Raw genomic sequence first — 15,381 nt, 5'->3', positions numbered from 1 at the left:
ATGCATTGGCTGCGTTGATAGCCCAATTGCCGCCACCTTATCTGTTACTGGGCAACTTTAATGCCCATAACCTTTTGTGGGGTGGATTTGTGACAACAGGCCGAGGCACTGTCGTTGAGCAAGTGTTGGCGCAGCTCGACCTTTTTCTTTTAAATAATGGTGCCTCCAACACATTTCAGTGTGGCGCATGGCATGTACTCAGCCATCGACCTTTTGCTCTGCAGCTCTGGCCTTCTACCGTTTGTCCAATGGAGTGTGCATGACGACTTGTGCGGTAGTGACCATTTTCCAATGTTTCTGTCACTGCCCCAGCGTCACTCACCTGGGTGCCTCCCCAGATGTGCTTTGAATAAGGCTGAATGGGACTTGTTCACCTCCATTGCCACTCTTGAGCCTCTTTCTCATGGCGACATTGATGTGGTGGTTCACACGATCATCACCGGCATCATTTATGCCGCGGAATCTGCAATTCCCTGTTTTTCCGGGTCCCCTCGGCAGAAGACTGTGCCTTGGTGGTCACCAGAAATCACTGATGTGATTAGAGATCGCATGTGGGCCCTCCAGCGTCATAAGCGGCACCCATCATTGGAACACCTCATTACCTTTAAACAGCTGCGTGTCCGATCCCGACGACTTATTCGCCGACAGAAGGAGGAGTGCTGGGAACAGTATATCTCCACCATTGGCACTCGTACCTCTCCCTCATAGGTTTGGTGCAAGATTAGGCGACTATGTGGGTATCAGATACCCGTCAGCATACCTGGGCTTTCCCTGATTGGAGCAGTCTGTACTGAATCAGACAGGTTTGCAGACTCTTAGCAGAGCATTATGCTCAGAGTTCCGCTTCTACGAATTACCCATTGGCCTTCTGCTCCTTGACAGAGAGGTTGGTTAGTCGGAGCCTTTCATTCCATACGCACCACTCCGAATCGTACAATGCTCCATTCAGTGAGTGGGAATTCCACAGTGCCCTAGACACTTGCCCTGATATGGCTCCCAGGCCAGATCGCATCCACTATCAGATGCTCAAACACGTCTAGATTATCAGATGCTCAAACATCTCTCGATGGACAGCCAGCGACACCTCCTCGACCTTTTCAACCGTATCTGGGTTGAGGGTGAGGTCCCCTCTCAATGGCAGGAAAGCATTATCATCCCAGTGTTGAAGCCTGGCAAGAACCCCTTGGAGGTGGACAGCTACCGCCCCATTAGCCTCACCAACATTATGTGCAAGTTGCTCGAACACATGGTCAGCTGGAGATTGAGTTGGCTACTTGAGTCTCGGGGCCTTCTGGCTCCGTCCCAGGGTGAGTTCCGCAAGGGCCGCTCTGCCACCGATAATCCGGTCTGCCTGGAGTCTGCCATCTGAACAGCATTTGCCTGCCATCAGAATCTAGTTGCCGTCTTTTTGACATGCAGAAGGCGTACGATACGGCGACATCACATCCTCACCACACTTCAGGGGTGGGGTCTTTGGGACCCGCTCCCACTTTTTATTCAGAATTTTCTGTCGCTTCGTTCCTCCCATGTGCAAGTTGGTTCCTCCCATAGTTTCTCCCGAGTCCAGGAGAATGGGGTCCCGCAAGGCTCTGCTTGAGTGTCTGCCTCTTTTTAGTTGCTATCAATGGCATAGGTGCAGCTGTGGGAACAAGTATATCGGCTTCTTTGTATGCTGATGACTATTGCCTGTAGTACAGCTCCACTGGCATTGTGGTTGCTGAATGGTGGCTACAGGGTGCTATCCACAGGGCGCAGTCTTGGGCCGTCATGCACAGCTTCCAGCTCTCGGCTGCCAAGACCTGCATCTTGCATTTCTGCCAGTGTCGCATTGTTCACCATGAGCCATGGCTTTATCTTGACAGTGAACCTCTAGCCGTGGTGGAAATGCATCGGTTTTTGGGCATGCTTTTTGATGCCCTGTTGACTTAGCTGTCTCATATTCGGCAGCTTAAACAAATGTGCTGGTGGCATCTTAATGCTCTTCATTGCTTGAGTCGTACCAGCTGGGGTGTCGATCGGTCTACCCTTCTATGACTGTATCAAGCATTGATTCAGTACCGTCTCTATTACAGGAGCCTATTACAGTTCGGCATCGCCTTCTGCGTTGCAGTTGCTTGACCCCATACTTCACTGTGGGATCCGACTCGCAACTGGAGCTTTCTGCACAAGCCCTGTAAACAGCCTACTTGTGGAGGCTTGTGTCCCTCCATTGAGGATCCGGCGCCAACGACTACTGGCCACTTATGCTGCACATGTTTGTAGCTTGCCCGGGCATCCAAATTACTGTCTCCTGTTTCCCAACTCGGTCGTCCATCTTCCAGAGCGGTGGCCCCAGTGAGGGTGTACAATTGCGTCCGTGCTTTTCTCTCTGGGCTTGAGTTTTTCCCTCTCCCACTTCTTTTCTGGGCCCATATACATATACCCCCGTGGTGTGTGCCCCACCCATGCTTTCGGCTGGATTTGATACAGGGCCCAAAGGACTCAGTCCCTCCTGAGGCCCTCCGCCACTGCTTTCTTTCCATCCTTGTCGCGTTTCACAGCTCTGACGTGGTCCATACCGATGGTTCGATGGTTCCTGGTTGAGTTGGTTATGCTCTTACTCTTGGGGATCACTCTGAACAATGCTCATTGCCGGCTGGGTGCAGTGTTTTCACTGCCGAGCTGGTTGCGATCTCTCGCACCCTAGAGTGTATCCACTTCTGCTCAGGTGAACCCTTCGTTACCTGTAGTGACTCCCTGAGCAGTTTATGAGCTATCAACCAGTGTTTTCCTCGCTCTCATCTGGTGATGGCTGTACACAAGTCCATCCATACTCTTGCCCGTTGCGGCCGCTCCATGGTTTTTATGTGGACCCCGGGTCATGTTGGCATCCCGGGTAATAAACGTGTCGACATGCTGGCCAAACAGGCTGTCGGTGCACCGGCTTTGGAGATTTGCCTTTAGGAGTGTGATCTCCATTCAGTTTTGCGGCAGAAGGTCCTTGGTACCTGGGGTGATGAATGGCGCACCCTGCCTTCACCCAACAAACTTCGCATTGTCACGGAGACTACCAGTGTGTGGCGCTCCTCCTTGCGAGCCTCTCGCAAGGACTCTGTTGTACTCTGCTGGCTGCGCATTAGCCACACCTGGATGACACACAGTTATTTATTGCACTGCAATGACCCACCTCTCTGTCGCTGTGGTTCAGCATTGACTGTGGTCCACATTTTGTTGGACAGTCCACTTTTTAACTGTACTCAGGCAGACATTTGCGCTGCCTGATATGCTCCCTGCACTTTGATCCAATGACACTACCATGGCAGGCTTAGTTTTGAGTTTTATTCGTGCAGGGGGCTTTTATCACTTAGTCTGAATGTTTCTCTCTTACTTTTGTGTTGAGTCTGGCCTTTGGCCTACAGTTTTAGATTGGGCTTTTTAGTCTCTCTCTTGGTGGTTGGCTTTTACTTTTTTTGTTTCCATGGTCTGCCAACCACTGTAACACTCTGTGTGTTTTTAATTTACCTTTTCTGGTCTTTCTTTCTTTCTTGTTCTGTATCATCCCTTGTCATCTCCGTTGCTTGCTTTTGTTCCTTGTGGGTGTTTCATGATCATGGAAAATGGGACCGATGGCCTTTGTAGTCTGGTCCCTTCAACACCCACAAACCAACCAACCAAGTAGTAGATACATATAAGACATAAATAATCATGATGGAATTACATAGTCTCCTTCATCCCATACATAATAAAATTAAGGCTTCTTCATTTCCCGTATAGAAATTAATATAAAGGCACTCGCAGTCCTGCTGTGTTTATTGCATGTTAGTACTTTGTCCAACCTCTTTTCTTCATAATTACCTCAAAAATTCTCTTTGGCATTGATTTCGTTAGGGTCTGTAGTTCTTGCCCCTCTTCTCGTGTCACTCTCTGCATCTCATATATGGCCTAAAATTGCCTTCCATGCGGTAAATGCACCTTTAAAGTATTCCTGAAAGGTTTTCCACAGGTGTCAAGTTCAGGCTACATGCAGAACAGGGAAAACGTCAATATCTTTATCTTCAAACCACTTTTGTTGTAGCAGATACATGCGCAGGTGCATTATCTTGTTGAAAACTTGAACTTTCATTCCCTAGGTCCTTATACATTCTAATCCATTCAGTCTCTAACATATCACTGTATCTATTAGAGTTCATTTTAGTGTTCACCGAAGCCATGCATGATTAACCTTTAGTGCAGAAGGCTGCCCAAATCATAACATTTCCACCACCAGAATTTCTGCTCTTTCTTACCTGTATTCAGATGATGCTAATCTTATTCACATCCATCCACATCATCTAGATTAAACTACTTCTCATCACTGAAGATCACTTTGTCCTGTTCTCAAGTCCATGACATATTTTTTTCAGCAAACTGTCTAGCCTGTTTATGTTTAGGTGTTAGAGCAGGTTTCTGCAGTCGTTTCTTGAATGCAAGACATTTGTTGTTTGACACAATTTATTATTCCTGCCTGGCAGTTACTGGCAACAGCTAATTGACACCAAGTTCAGAAGAATAACAGTGTGTGGCCTTTGCTTTAGCCAAAATTAACTGTTTCAGTGCCTCAGATAATATTCAACTTTGCTCATATTTTCCAATTTGTCCATATAATATTCCCAATCTAACAAGATTATAAAACATTGTACTTAAACAGTTCAGTTTCTTTGTGATTTGATGGTTAGTGTCAATTTCCTTGTACGCACCAATTTTTACTTTTTCATCACATGATAACTGTTTCCGTGTGGCATTGTCACAGTCATGGTGTATGTACTCAGTACAAATTGTCACTAATGGTGTCTGTTTCCTTTCAGTAGCAAAGGCACTTTTGCACACTCTTAACACCACACAGAACCGACTGTCATTATACTGAGTTCCACACTCTACCACCTTAATCGTTGATTCCGTGTTATATACTTTACTACTGACATCAGATGTGATACCATTTGATTGTCCTTGTCAGTATACTGGATCTCATACTATTGCATATACTATGTGCACAACTATTCCAACTCACAATGTTAATTTTCCTACAAATATCATGCCTTTATACTGATTCCATTACTGTATGTCTGTGCTTTGAGTCTGTCACCCTCCTTGCCTTAAACTACTTGCACTCTTACCTTCTATAAACCCAAACACTCGGGACACCCCATTATGGCTGGATACTGTGCCCTTACGGAGAGAATATTGGCCAGTGTTGGTCAACACCTTCGGTCCTGTACAAAAACCAGTAACCATTTTCTCTAATGACCCACCATTTTTCCTGCCCTATATTACCACCTGGCACACTACTTGGCACTGTGATGCCACCTCCCTCTACCCAATGTCCAGTGGCCATGACATTGCTGTTATCACACGTGCAACCTCCTTCCTGGTCACCATGACCACTTATGTACTTAGCTATAATTACTCCTTCTCACTTGCAAACTGATCCATGGTGCAGCCATTGTCGTGTGAATTTTGTCATCCTATACCAGTTTATTCATGAGAGGGAACCTTCCTATCCACTCTGAATCCCAAACCTCTCATGTTGTTCAGATTCAGTGATGACACCTTCATGACCTGGATATCCTGCTCAGAATTACCCTCCATACCTTGTCCACTTTACACTTTGTCTCTCGAGTTACCTATATTATCCCACAAATACTTGTTCCTGCCCTCGTTACTTCGTATTGCATACGGTTGGAACAAGTGAATCACTTTTTCCACCAGGGTTTCAAATTCTTGGCATTGTGTCACGAAATGAGAAACATTTTCCCCATCACTCCCTCTGTGGTATTTCATTGCCACCCAATCTATGCAACACCCGTAAATAGTCCACATTCCACCCCTGCTTCCAACACCTTGCACCATGGTTCATATTGCTGTTAAAGACCTAGCTGCAAGACCTCTCCCATGCATCATCTCACTTCCAAAGTTTTCACAGGCATTTCCTATACCATTAAAGGAAGGGCCAACAGTGAAAGCAGCCATGTAGTCTACCAACATTTCATCAGCCACTGTGCAGGAAACTGGGGATTTGGACCATCCAGTTTCTGAACATTCCATGCAATATTTTGTGCATAACTTCAAAGACTGCTTCACGGCCCATGCCATATTAGTCTGTGTCACCAACACAAACTTTTCTGAGTTGTACAGGTGGAAACTCTTTCAACATATCATTTGTTCCTGTAACCCCCCACCCGACACAATCTTTGCTAGTACCTATCTTCCATCTTCCTTCTGTGCTACCACCAATCCAGCCTCACATACACCCTCTACTCCCTCATCCCACCCTCCGCCAACTCACCTGCGTAGTCCTTTCCCTTCTCTACTTCTTTCCTCTTCCTTTCCCGCCCATCCAATGCTGTGTATAGCCACCCATCATCCTGTCCCTGCACACTCTCACAGACAGCACTACAGCAGCTTAGCCCACTCCTTTTGTGCATCCCTCCCCACTTACATGTCTTCTGCTCCACAACTATCTACCTTAGCACAGATCATTAGTCATCCCAGTGGGGACACAGTGCTCGCAGTGGTGTGTGTGTGTGTGTGTGTGTGTGTGTGTGTGTGTGTGTGTGTGTGTGTGTTTTCATCTGATGAATTGAATTTTGTTCAATAGCTAAAAAACATTCAACAGCCTACTTTTAATGTGCCTGTCTGCTGTTTCACACCTTCTTAATGTGTGCAGTAGCATTCTATCGTACATCCAATTGTTACATAACTTTGTCATGACATTAATTTACTTTCTTGAGGTAGCAATTATTTTCGTGAGGTAGTAATTAAAACCTTGCCTTGGCGATGCAGATGCTGGCCGGTGTGGCCGAGCAGTTCTAGGCGCTTCAGTCTGGAACTGCGCAACCGCTACGGTTGCAGGTTCGAATCCTGCCTCGGGCATGGATGTGTGTTATGTCCTTGGGTTAGTTAGGTTTAAGTAGTTCTACGTTCTAGGGAACTGATGACCTCAGATGTTAAGACCCATAATGCTCAGAGCCATTTTAACCATTTGAGTTGCAGATCTGAGTGCTTCTTGTGCCTTGCTGTGTGCCTCCCATTGGATTACAAGATGTTACATTTATTTTAATTACTGAGAAAACGCTATTTCATAAGTACTAATTGTGATTTTGAAGTTAAACAGTGAATTTTCACTCTTGCTATGAGGAATCTTTAATCTGAGCTTTCTTCCTAGCTACGGTACACGCTAATTAATTATAGTCATTTTATTGCACACTTTTATTGCTGTACTTCTATAGCTCCTTTGAGTATGTCAACAGCTGCTTTTTTGAAGCAGTGATTTCAGTGAACTGTTTAATGAATTGATGAGTAAGCTCTAGCCTTTCATGCTGGAAAGGCTGTGGCTCTCCATTTCTTGTTAGCTCTTGGATGTTTCTGTACTGTATCTTAATTTATTATGAAGGCAAATAATAATTGTTTAACATTTGTCTTCAAATTCTAAGACTGACTTTGTAGTTTAATGTGTGTACCTTCGTATACATAGCTCACACTGCTCTGTCTAGCAACTTGTCAACACATTTGTTGTGTGCCTAAATACTAGTTGCTAGTTAATGCTTAAAATGTTGTGACAGAGATTTTCACATTTTAACAGTGGAAGACGAAGATTCGTGTTCTGTCCTGATCATTTTATGTAGTATCTGAAAGTGGTTCCATTCTTATAAAAGATCGCAGTAAATATTTTTTTATAGATGTGTTTATATAGAATGACTGTGTGGCATATTAAAAAAAAAATCAGGTATTATGTTTGAACTTAATGTAAAGAACATTTTGCATCAGTGCCACTTAATGACCACAGTTTGCACTTAGGGCCGGTTACCACACTAAACAGTTAATACTGGTTCATGACAAGAAGACAGGGTACAGTGTATTGATATTATGAGACAGATTTGTTATCCAGTACATACCTACTGGAGGCATAATATGCAGTACTGCCAAAATACACACACAAAAGTAAAGGGACACAAAAGCTAGCTTTTAGAGCTAACAGTTTCTTCCTCAGGGATGAGGGGGGGGGGGGGGGGGGCGGGTGGGGGGTGTTAAGGGAAGGTTATGCAGTGCATGTAATTGAGACATCATGATGATAAGATCATGATAGTGAGGACAAGAGTGCACATAGAAAAGGGGACATTGGAGAGAGTAAGTCAGAGATGGTATGTTGGTACGCACTCTGCCAGCGTCAGTCCAGAGACAATAACTATGAAGTGAGAAGGAAAGTTAGATTAGTGTGTAAGATAAACAAATAGTGAGTTTAAGAATTGGGAGACACACACACACAAAATTATTCATTTGTTTCCTTGTTGTCTGAAGTTTCTGATGATGGCTTAAGCCAAAATGTGTAAAGTTCATAGTTTTAAAAACAATTAAAAAGCAGTCAAGATGGAAAACATTGACAAGTGATACAACAATTGTGGATTTGAATAAAGGTTTAATGTCATTTATTGACATGACTGCTGTTCCACACCTAAAACACGCCTGCAGCTGCAATTCATCTGAGGTAGTGTGTGCCTTGGTTTTAGTTGCTGTGTCTATTTTTGTAAATAAATGTTTCATTGCTTTTAATTTTTAATCTACTGCCTTTGTGCCAGAATACTGTTTATAAATTTCCTTGTATATTTGATGTTAGCATTAGTATTTGCCCGGAGAAATAATTAAATGTAAAGAACCTGGGTGTCAAAATAGTTATTCCAGTCTCAAAACATACAATGATTGAATCCTTTTTACACGTGCTGTAGGCCTAGTAATAAAGTTTGTGGATGTCATCAACTAGAGCAACATTCATGTACATTGAAGTAGAAAACTGCAGAGGCATGACTGGTCATAGAAAGAAATGACTGAAGATGTGAGCATTGGGCAGTCCTGTGGTTCAAGAAGGAAAAACAGGTGGAATACTTGTTAATTTTAAGTTAAGACAGTATTAGAAATAGATCATTGTTGTGCAGATAGAGACAAAAGGAGTTCGTCTCTTACTGTCTATATAATCTGATGCAGTATCTCACAAACAGGATCTCAAGCAACATGGGGTGGACAGGTGGAAAAATAGACACAAGGGAAGTCTACCAAGCAACAATGTCACTACCAATGGATTCACATTAATAAATTGAGAACTTCAGTTTAATTAAAATTACTGTATATGGGAAATATATTTCACCATAAATAAAGAAGACATAATATTTCCTAAGATGATTTGAACAGAGATAATCCTTCTTGGTTACATTTTAGTGCACAAGAAATAATAAAGACTCATTCAAGATGAGAATAACCTATGTAGTTATTGAAATGTCCTAGCAGATTAAAACTTTGTGTCAGATCATTTTAGAATTTAATTGTCCGAACTAATAGATGCCTGTTTGTTTTCAGATCAGATGTTTGTCTTTTTCCCTGATGAACCCAAGATTGGAATTAAGACAATTAAAACTTATTGTCAGAGAATGCAAGAAGAAAATATTCACCGTGCAATTATTGTAGTGCAGCAAGGAATGACACCTTCTGCAAAACAGGTAATTTATTTCAGTGCATTTTGCAGTTGTTATTTTAGAATAGTTGTTAGTGTGAGAGGACTTGACTCATCAGTGGATGACATTAAAAAAGAATGAAATGTATACCTTTCTTCAACTTGCGACAATCTACAGTTTGACATTGGACACTGGACTGTCATGTGGCATTTTTCACAGTAAGAAATCATTGCTACAGGTGAAAGGGATGCTACATCACAGAAAGAAAATTGTTGAATAAAGTGAGTATTGTATCAGTGACCTTTGGATAAGTAAATTGACACCCACATAGTCTTAGTCACACTTAAAAAAGAGAATAAGCAGTCAATTGTTGGCATAATGAGGCAGAAAACTGAAAAGAAAATACACTCTCAAGGAACTTGGGCTATGAGCTATGATGAAAGTAATATTATGACAATGTAAATTCCATTGTGAATCAAATGATGGAAAATCCAGAATGGAATATAACAATATTATGAGAAGGAAAGTTGCTACTCACCGTATAGCAGAGATACTGAGTCGCAGATCGGCACAACAAAAAGATTTTCACGCTTAAAGCTTTCGGCAAATGGCCTTTGTCAACAATAGACACACATAGGTGTGCCCCCCCCCCCCACACACACACACACATTGACCGAAAGCTTTGAGTGTGAAAATATTTATGTTGTGCCTATCTGCGATTCAGCATCCCCGCTATATGGTGAGTGAGTAGCAACTTTCCTTCTCATAATATTGTTAATTTCCATGGTGGATACATCAAACAATAATTCGTGAAGGCAACTTATACCTCTGTAGATGTGTTATGGATAGCGCATACGAACTTATCATATCTCAGGAAATTGCACAAAATTTGAACCAGGCAAGGATTGAAGATGAAGGAAGGACCCCTCTAGATGGCATATTAACTGTTTGATGTAGGAAGGTGCTATTTGTGTATCTATAGCTGTTCTGCAGATATATTGGTAGATTTGCTATCTAAAGAGGAAAATGTTTGGGTCAGAATAAGGGTGGACAGAAATATTGGAAAAGTAGGATCAATTTGGTGTCGAGGGCACAGCAAGGTTGTGAACATGGATGGCGATGATGTACATTCATAATGAGAAGGAAGGTTTGTGGTTATAATGGGGTGGAAACAGTGGGAAGGCAGTGAAAGAAATAAGTAGTTTGGATGCAGGAAGTTACGGTGCACGCAATTTCTTGGAAACGGTGGTCAGCATTACCACTGTAACTAGGCTGGTCCAGCCTGTACAAAAGTAAGAGAGATGCTGGAAGTACCTTGAGTTAGTTGCAAAAAGTACTAGATTCATTTGCTTGTATTTTTTAGGTCAGTATGTGGGTGATGGAACAACAATTTCAATAAAAGGTTTGATTTGTTATATAGCATGTTATTTGAGTACCAAAATGCATGAACAGCAGTGAGGGGCATGCCTTATAGCTAGCTTGACAAAGGTGTCAAAGGAGGCAATTAAAGATGTCAGTATGGCACAGAAGAGTAGTCTTTTTTTCCACCCTAGCTTTGTTCCATGCTATGGCAATGTGCTCAGTGATATCGAAGGGAAAGTGGCATGCAAATCAAAGAAACCTGCATTCTGAAATTGAGTACCAGGTGTTGCCTGAACACTGTTTTCTTTCCATAAATCAAAGCTTTTGTCGATTACTGTTGCCCTTCTTACATCCACAAATTTAAAATAAAGTTTAATAAATATAAGATGGGTCCCTAGCATGATGTCAGAGTCTCAGTGGTAGAACCAAGCTGCACTTTGGTTTAGAGGGCTTGTTAGACTATTTGACAAAATCAGTTCATAGGTGGAAGGAAAATGCGCATCTCCATGCTGCACATATCCAAATTATTGCATTGCAAAAGTATCTGTGAAATTATATGTAGATAAAATTCTCTTGGTAGTCAGTTCTGAGGAAAAATGGGAAGAGCATTTTGAAGTCAGATTTTGTGCTAGACAAGGAGATGCATTTTGAAACTCCTGGATGGTTAAAACTGTGTGCCGGACCAAGATTTGGACTCGGGACTCCTGCCTTTTGTGGACAATTGCTCTACTGATTGAGCTGCCCAAGCACGATTCCCGACTTGTCCTCATAGCTTTGCTTCCGCCAGTACCTCGTCTCCTACATTACAGATTTCACAGAAGTTTTCCTGCAAAACTTGTAAGATTATTACTTGTGGGAGAAAGTATATTGTGGAAACTCAGCTTAACCACAGCCTGGGGGATGTTTTCAGGATGAAATTTTCACTCTACTCTGGAATGTGCACAGATATGAAACTTCCTGGCAGATTAAAACTGTGCGCCAGACTTAGACTAGAATTCGGGTCCTTTGCCTTTCATGGGCAACTGCTCTACTGGTAGTGCGTGCCCACGAAAGGCAAAGGTTCTGAGTTCAAGTCTTGGCTTGGCACACAGTTTTAATCTGCCAGGAAGGAAACACCAAAAATTAAACCCAGCTGAAATAAGACTGTGTAACAACACAATTTGTTGTATTGAAAATGTAGATGTTGTTCTAATAAGTGATGGAGGAGCAAGAGAAGACAAATGGTCTCTCAGACCAAAATAACAATGGAGGAAAAGGAGGAGGATGAAGAGAGATCAGTTCTGTGACAGAATGCTCATGCCAAAATCAAACTGCTCTACACTTAAGATTTTCTTACCTTTTATGTTCTACAGATAAATACATGTAGCATAGCTTATCGAGCATTTTGGAATCAGATTAGGTCTACATGGTATTCCTTTAATAGTATTTGTTTCAAAAAAATTCCTTTGGAGCAGTGCATGAAATACAAAATGGGTTTCAAATTTCTCCCCTGTAGTAACAGAAAATTCTTCATTTGGGTATAAAGTAAAAAAAAATTTGCTTTTAGCTTCTTAATCTTAAAACCAAATAATGGTTGTTACAAATTGTAATTATATGTTCAAAATAATGAAATTTTGATTTGTTACTGGTGGTGAACCCTTTGTTTTGATTCTTCAGTTTTGTTACATGTAGTACTTAGTGTTTTTGTTATAGAAGAGTGATGTTAATTTGGTGCAAGATAATTCAGAATTATAATTCGTGAACTTTGTTTGCAGTCACTGGTCGACATGGCACCAAAATACATTTTGGAGCATTTCTTGGAGTCTGAACTGCTGATCAACATCACAGAGCATGAACTGGTACCTGAGCATGTCGTAATGACACCAGAAGAAAAGCAAGAGTTGCTCGCAAGATAGTATCCTTTATAAAATATTACTATTACCTGTTGTAAAAAGTTTGTGATGGTGGTGTAAGATTAAAACTTCCCATATTTCATTTATGGAAGTGAGATGCCATTACATGTGTAACTGCTCTGTGTTATTGTGAAAAAAAAAATTGTATTTATTTTACCGAACTGTAAGATTATTCCTTCTATTTAGCAGAAAGTTGGGAGGACATGCATTATTGTACCATGCTTGAGTTTTTAATTTGTGTGATTGTCACTTTTATTTGTAATCAACACAAAAACAATTTCCAGCCTGCAGTTTACATTTTCATCTAATGTCTGGCATGCAGTGTGCTTTTTCATCATAGTTACCATATATACATGAATAATCCACACAAGTTATTTTCCCAAATTTAAGGATGAAAAACTGGAGTACATGGGTTAATTTTAACAATGGTTGTACTGCTCCGCCTCCAACAATAGATCTCGTTATACTATAGTGTTGTTGCAGCCTCATTTGTGATTCGTCAGTAGCACAATAGAATCAAGTATTAACCACAAGTTAACTTGTAAATTATGGCTACAAGTTCTTGTTATTGCTTTCATACATCTTAAGAAAAACTTGGAAGTTATTGACAAAGCACAGAACATTGGAAACCGTGCAGCAGTAAGAAAATTGATAGGGTTGTATTCATGACTGGTGAAAAAACGACATTTGTCTTTAAAAAAAACAAAAAAAAACAATCACCGTGCATTTCATGCCCAAAAAAGTTCAGAATCTCGACCTCGAAAAAACTCTGTGATTATGTAGACGAGAAACAACAATATGGATGTGTGATAACTACTGAAATGGGCCAACTCAGAGCACTGGCTGTAGCCAAAGAACTTGTTGTGTCTGGTTTCAAAGCTGGCCGTGGCTGGCTGTCTTTTTCAATCAAAATGGATTAGGCTTCTGGAGGAAAAATACTATAGCTCAACGGCTTCCAGACAATTATGAGGAAAAAGCAGCAAATTTTTATTGCTATGTGATAAATTAGTGCTGCAAACATTCCTGTATATTATCACAAATTGGTAACATCTGTTAAAAACGAGTCTATTGTGACATGACGCTCGACAACACTGTGAACAGGAAAGGGGAATCCAGCATCATGATACGAACCGGCAGCAATGAGAAACAAAGGTGTACAGGGATCTTGTGTGTAACTAGCAATAGATGAAAGCTACCACCTTATGTGGTATTTAAAAGGAAAACTATTCCAAAAATATCAGTGATAATCTTACTGGTGAGAGTGAACCCAAAAGAGTGGAAGTAGAGTGACCTTATGAGTGACTGGGTGACACGTGTTAGGCATCATTGCCCTGGTGCATTACTGAATTTATGTGACATATTAGTCCTGGACACTTTGCTTGGACATACAACTGAGGACATGAGACAAGTTAGAAAAAGGGAAAACTGACTTGATCTTTATCCCGGGAGCCCTAACATCTCTCCTGCAACCACTAGAAATGTACATAAATTGGTCATTCAAAGCTGCACCTAAACAGTAATTCACAAAACTGATGGCTTATGAAAATCACAAGTTTGTGGGCAGCTGGATTTCTCCTATGTTTGTGAGTGGGTGAAATGTTCATTGATTTCATTCTGTTACCACAGATGGAAAAATCCTTCAAAAAATGTGGTATCACAAATCCAGTGGATGGAACCAAAGACTACAGGAAGAGGTCCAAAGCAACAATGATTCCTCCACTACTAGTGATGAGGAAGAGAATCATTAAGTTAGTATAATTTGTTTTGTAAATAACCATAAATGAAAGCCTTTTTCCCCCTCTTAAAATTAGGGTGTGCAGATTATTCGATGGTGTGAATTATGTATGGTACTTTTGATGGTTTATTAGTGGCAATGACAGCTATGTTCTACAAATTTTGGTCAGTAATGTGACATATTTACTTCATTTTTCTGTTCCTATCATGTAGCTCATAGAAAGAGTTAGAACATAGTGGACCCAGAAGGGGACAAAAAGAGAAAACCATTCAAGTCTGAGCTGTGAAAGCTATTTAATTCTGTTGCATATGGCATGTAATGAGTTCAGAAAATCCGCTTTTATGTTCCTGGAGTTAAGGTTTTCCCAGTGTTTACAACATTTTCTTGTCAGCCCCGTCATGTTTCAATGTTAATTCCAACTCATTTTTCTGGTAACATGATTATAAAATACTTTGGCCATGAAGTACATTGAAGTGCCAAAAATTACTTGCTATCTCCTAATATTGTGTCGGACCTCCCTTCTACCCAGCGTAGTGGAGCAACCCAACGTAACGGTGACTCAACAAGTCGTCTGAAGTCCCCTGCAGAATTGTTAAGTTATGCTGCCTCTATGGCCATCCATAATGGTGAAAGTCTAGCCAGTGCAGGATTTTGTGCATGAACTGACCTTTAGATTATGTCCCATGAATGTCCACTGATATTCATGTTGAGCAGTCTGATTGGTTAAGTCATTTGCTCAAATTGTCCAGAATGTTCTTCAACTAGTTGCAAACAGTTGTGGTCCAGTGACTTGATGCATTGTCATCCATAAAATGCCATCGTTGTTTCGGAACATGAAATCCGCGAATGGATGCAAATGGTCTCCCAGTTGCCAAAAACAATCGTTTCCAGGCAATGATTGGTTCAGTTGGACCAGAGGACTCAGTCTGTTCCA

The 15,381-nt window shown here is 41.5% G+C and overlaps 1 protein-coding gene across 3 annotated transcripts in view; it reads left to right on the top strand.

The window, feature by feature from the left end:
* LOC126263072 (DNA-directed RNA polymerases I, II, and III subunit RPABC1) overlaps positions 1–15,381 on the top strand; it is a 57,590-nt gene that overhangs the window by 28,446 nt on the left and 13,763 nt on the right. For all 3 annotated transcript variants that reach the window (XM_049960058.1, XM_049960060.1, XM_049960059.1), the window contains exons 4-5: positions 9,364–9,503; positions 12,575–12,714. In XM_049960058.1, the coding sequence (XP_049816015.1) occupies positions 9,364–9,503; positions 12,575–12,714 (280 nt within the window). The remainder of the gene's footprint in view (positions 1–9,363; positions 9,504–12,574; positions 12,715–15,381) is intronic.

The sequence above is a fragment of the Schistocerca nitens genome, chromosome 6 (genome assembly GCF_023898315.1).
Source record: "Schistocerca nitens isolate TAMUIC-IGC-003100 chromosome 6, iqSchNite1.1, whole genome shotgun sequence".
Taxonomy (NCBI): Eukaryota; Metazoa; Arthropoda; class Insecta; order Orthoptera; family Acrididae; genus Schistocerca; species Schistocerca nitens.
Note: the sequence above shows the minus strand (reverse complement) of the source record. Positions and strands in the feature narration are given on the sequence as shown.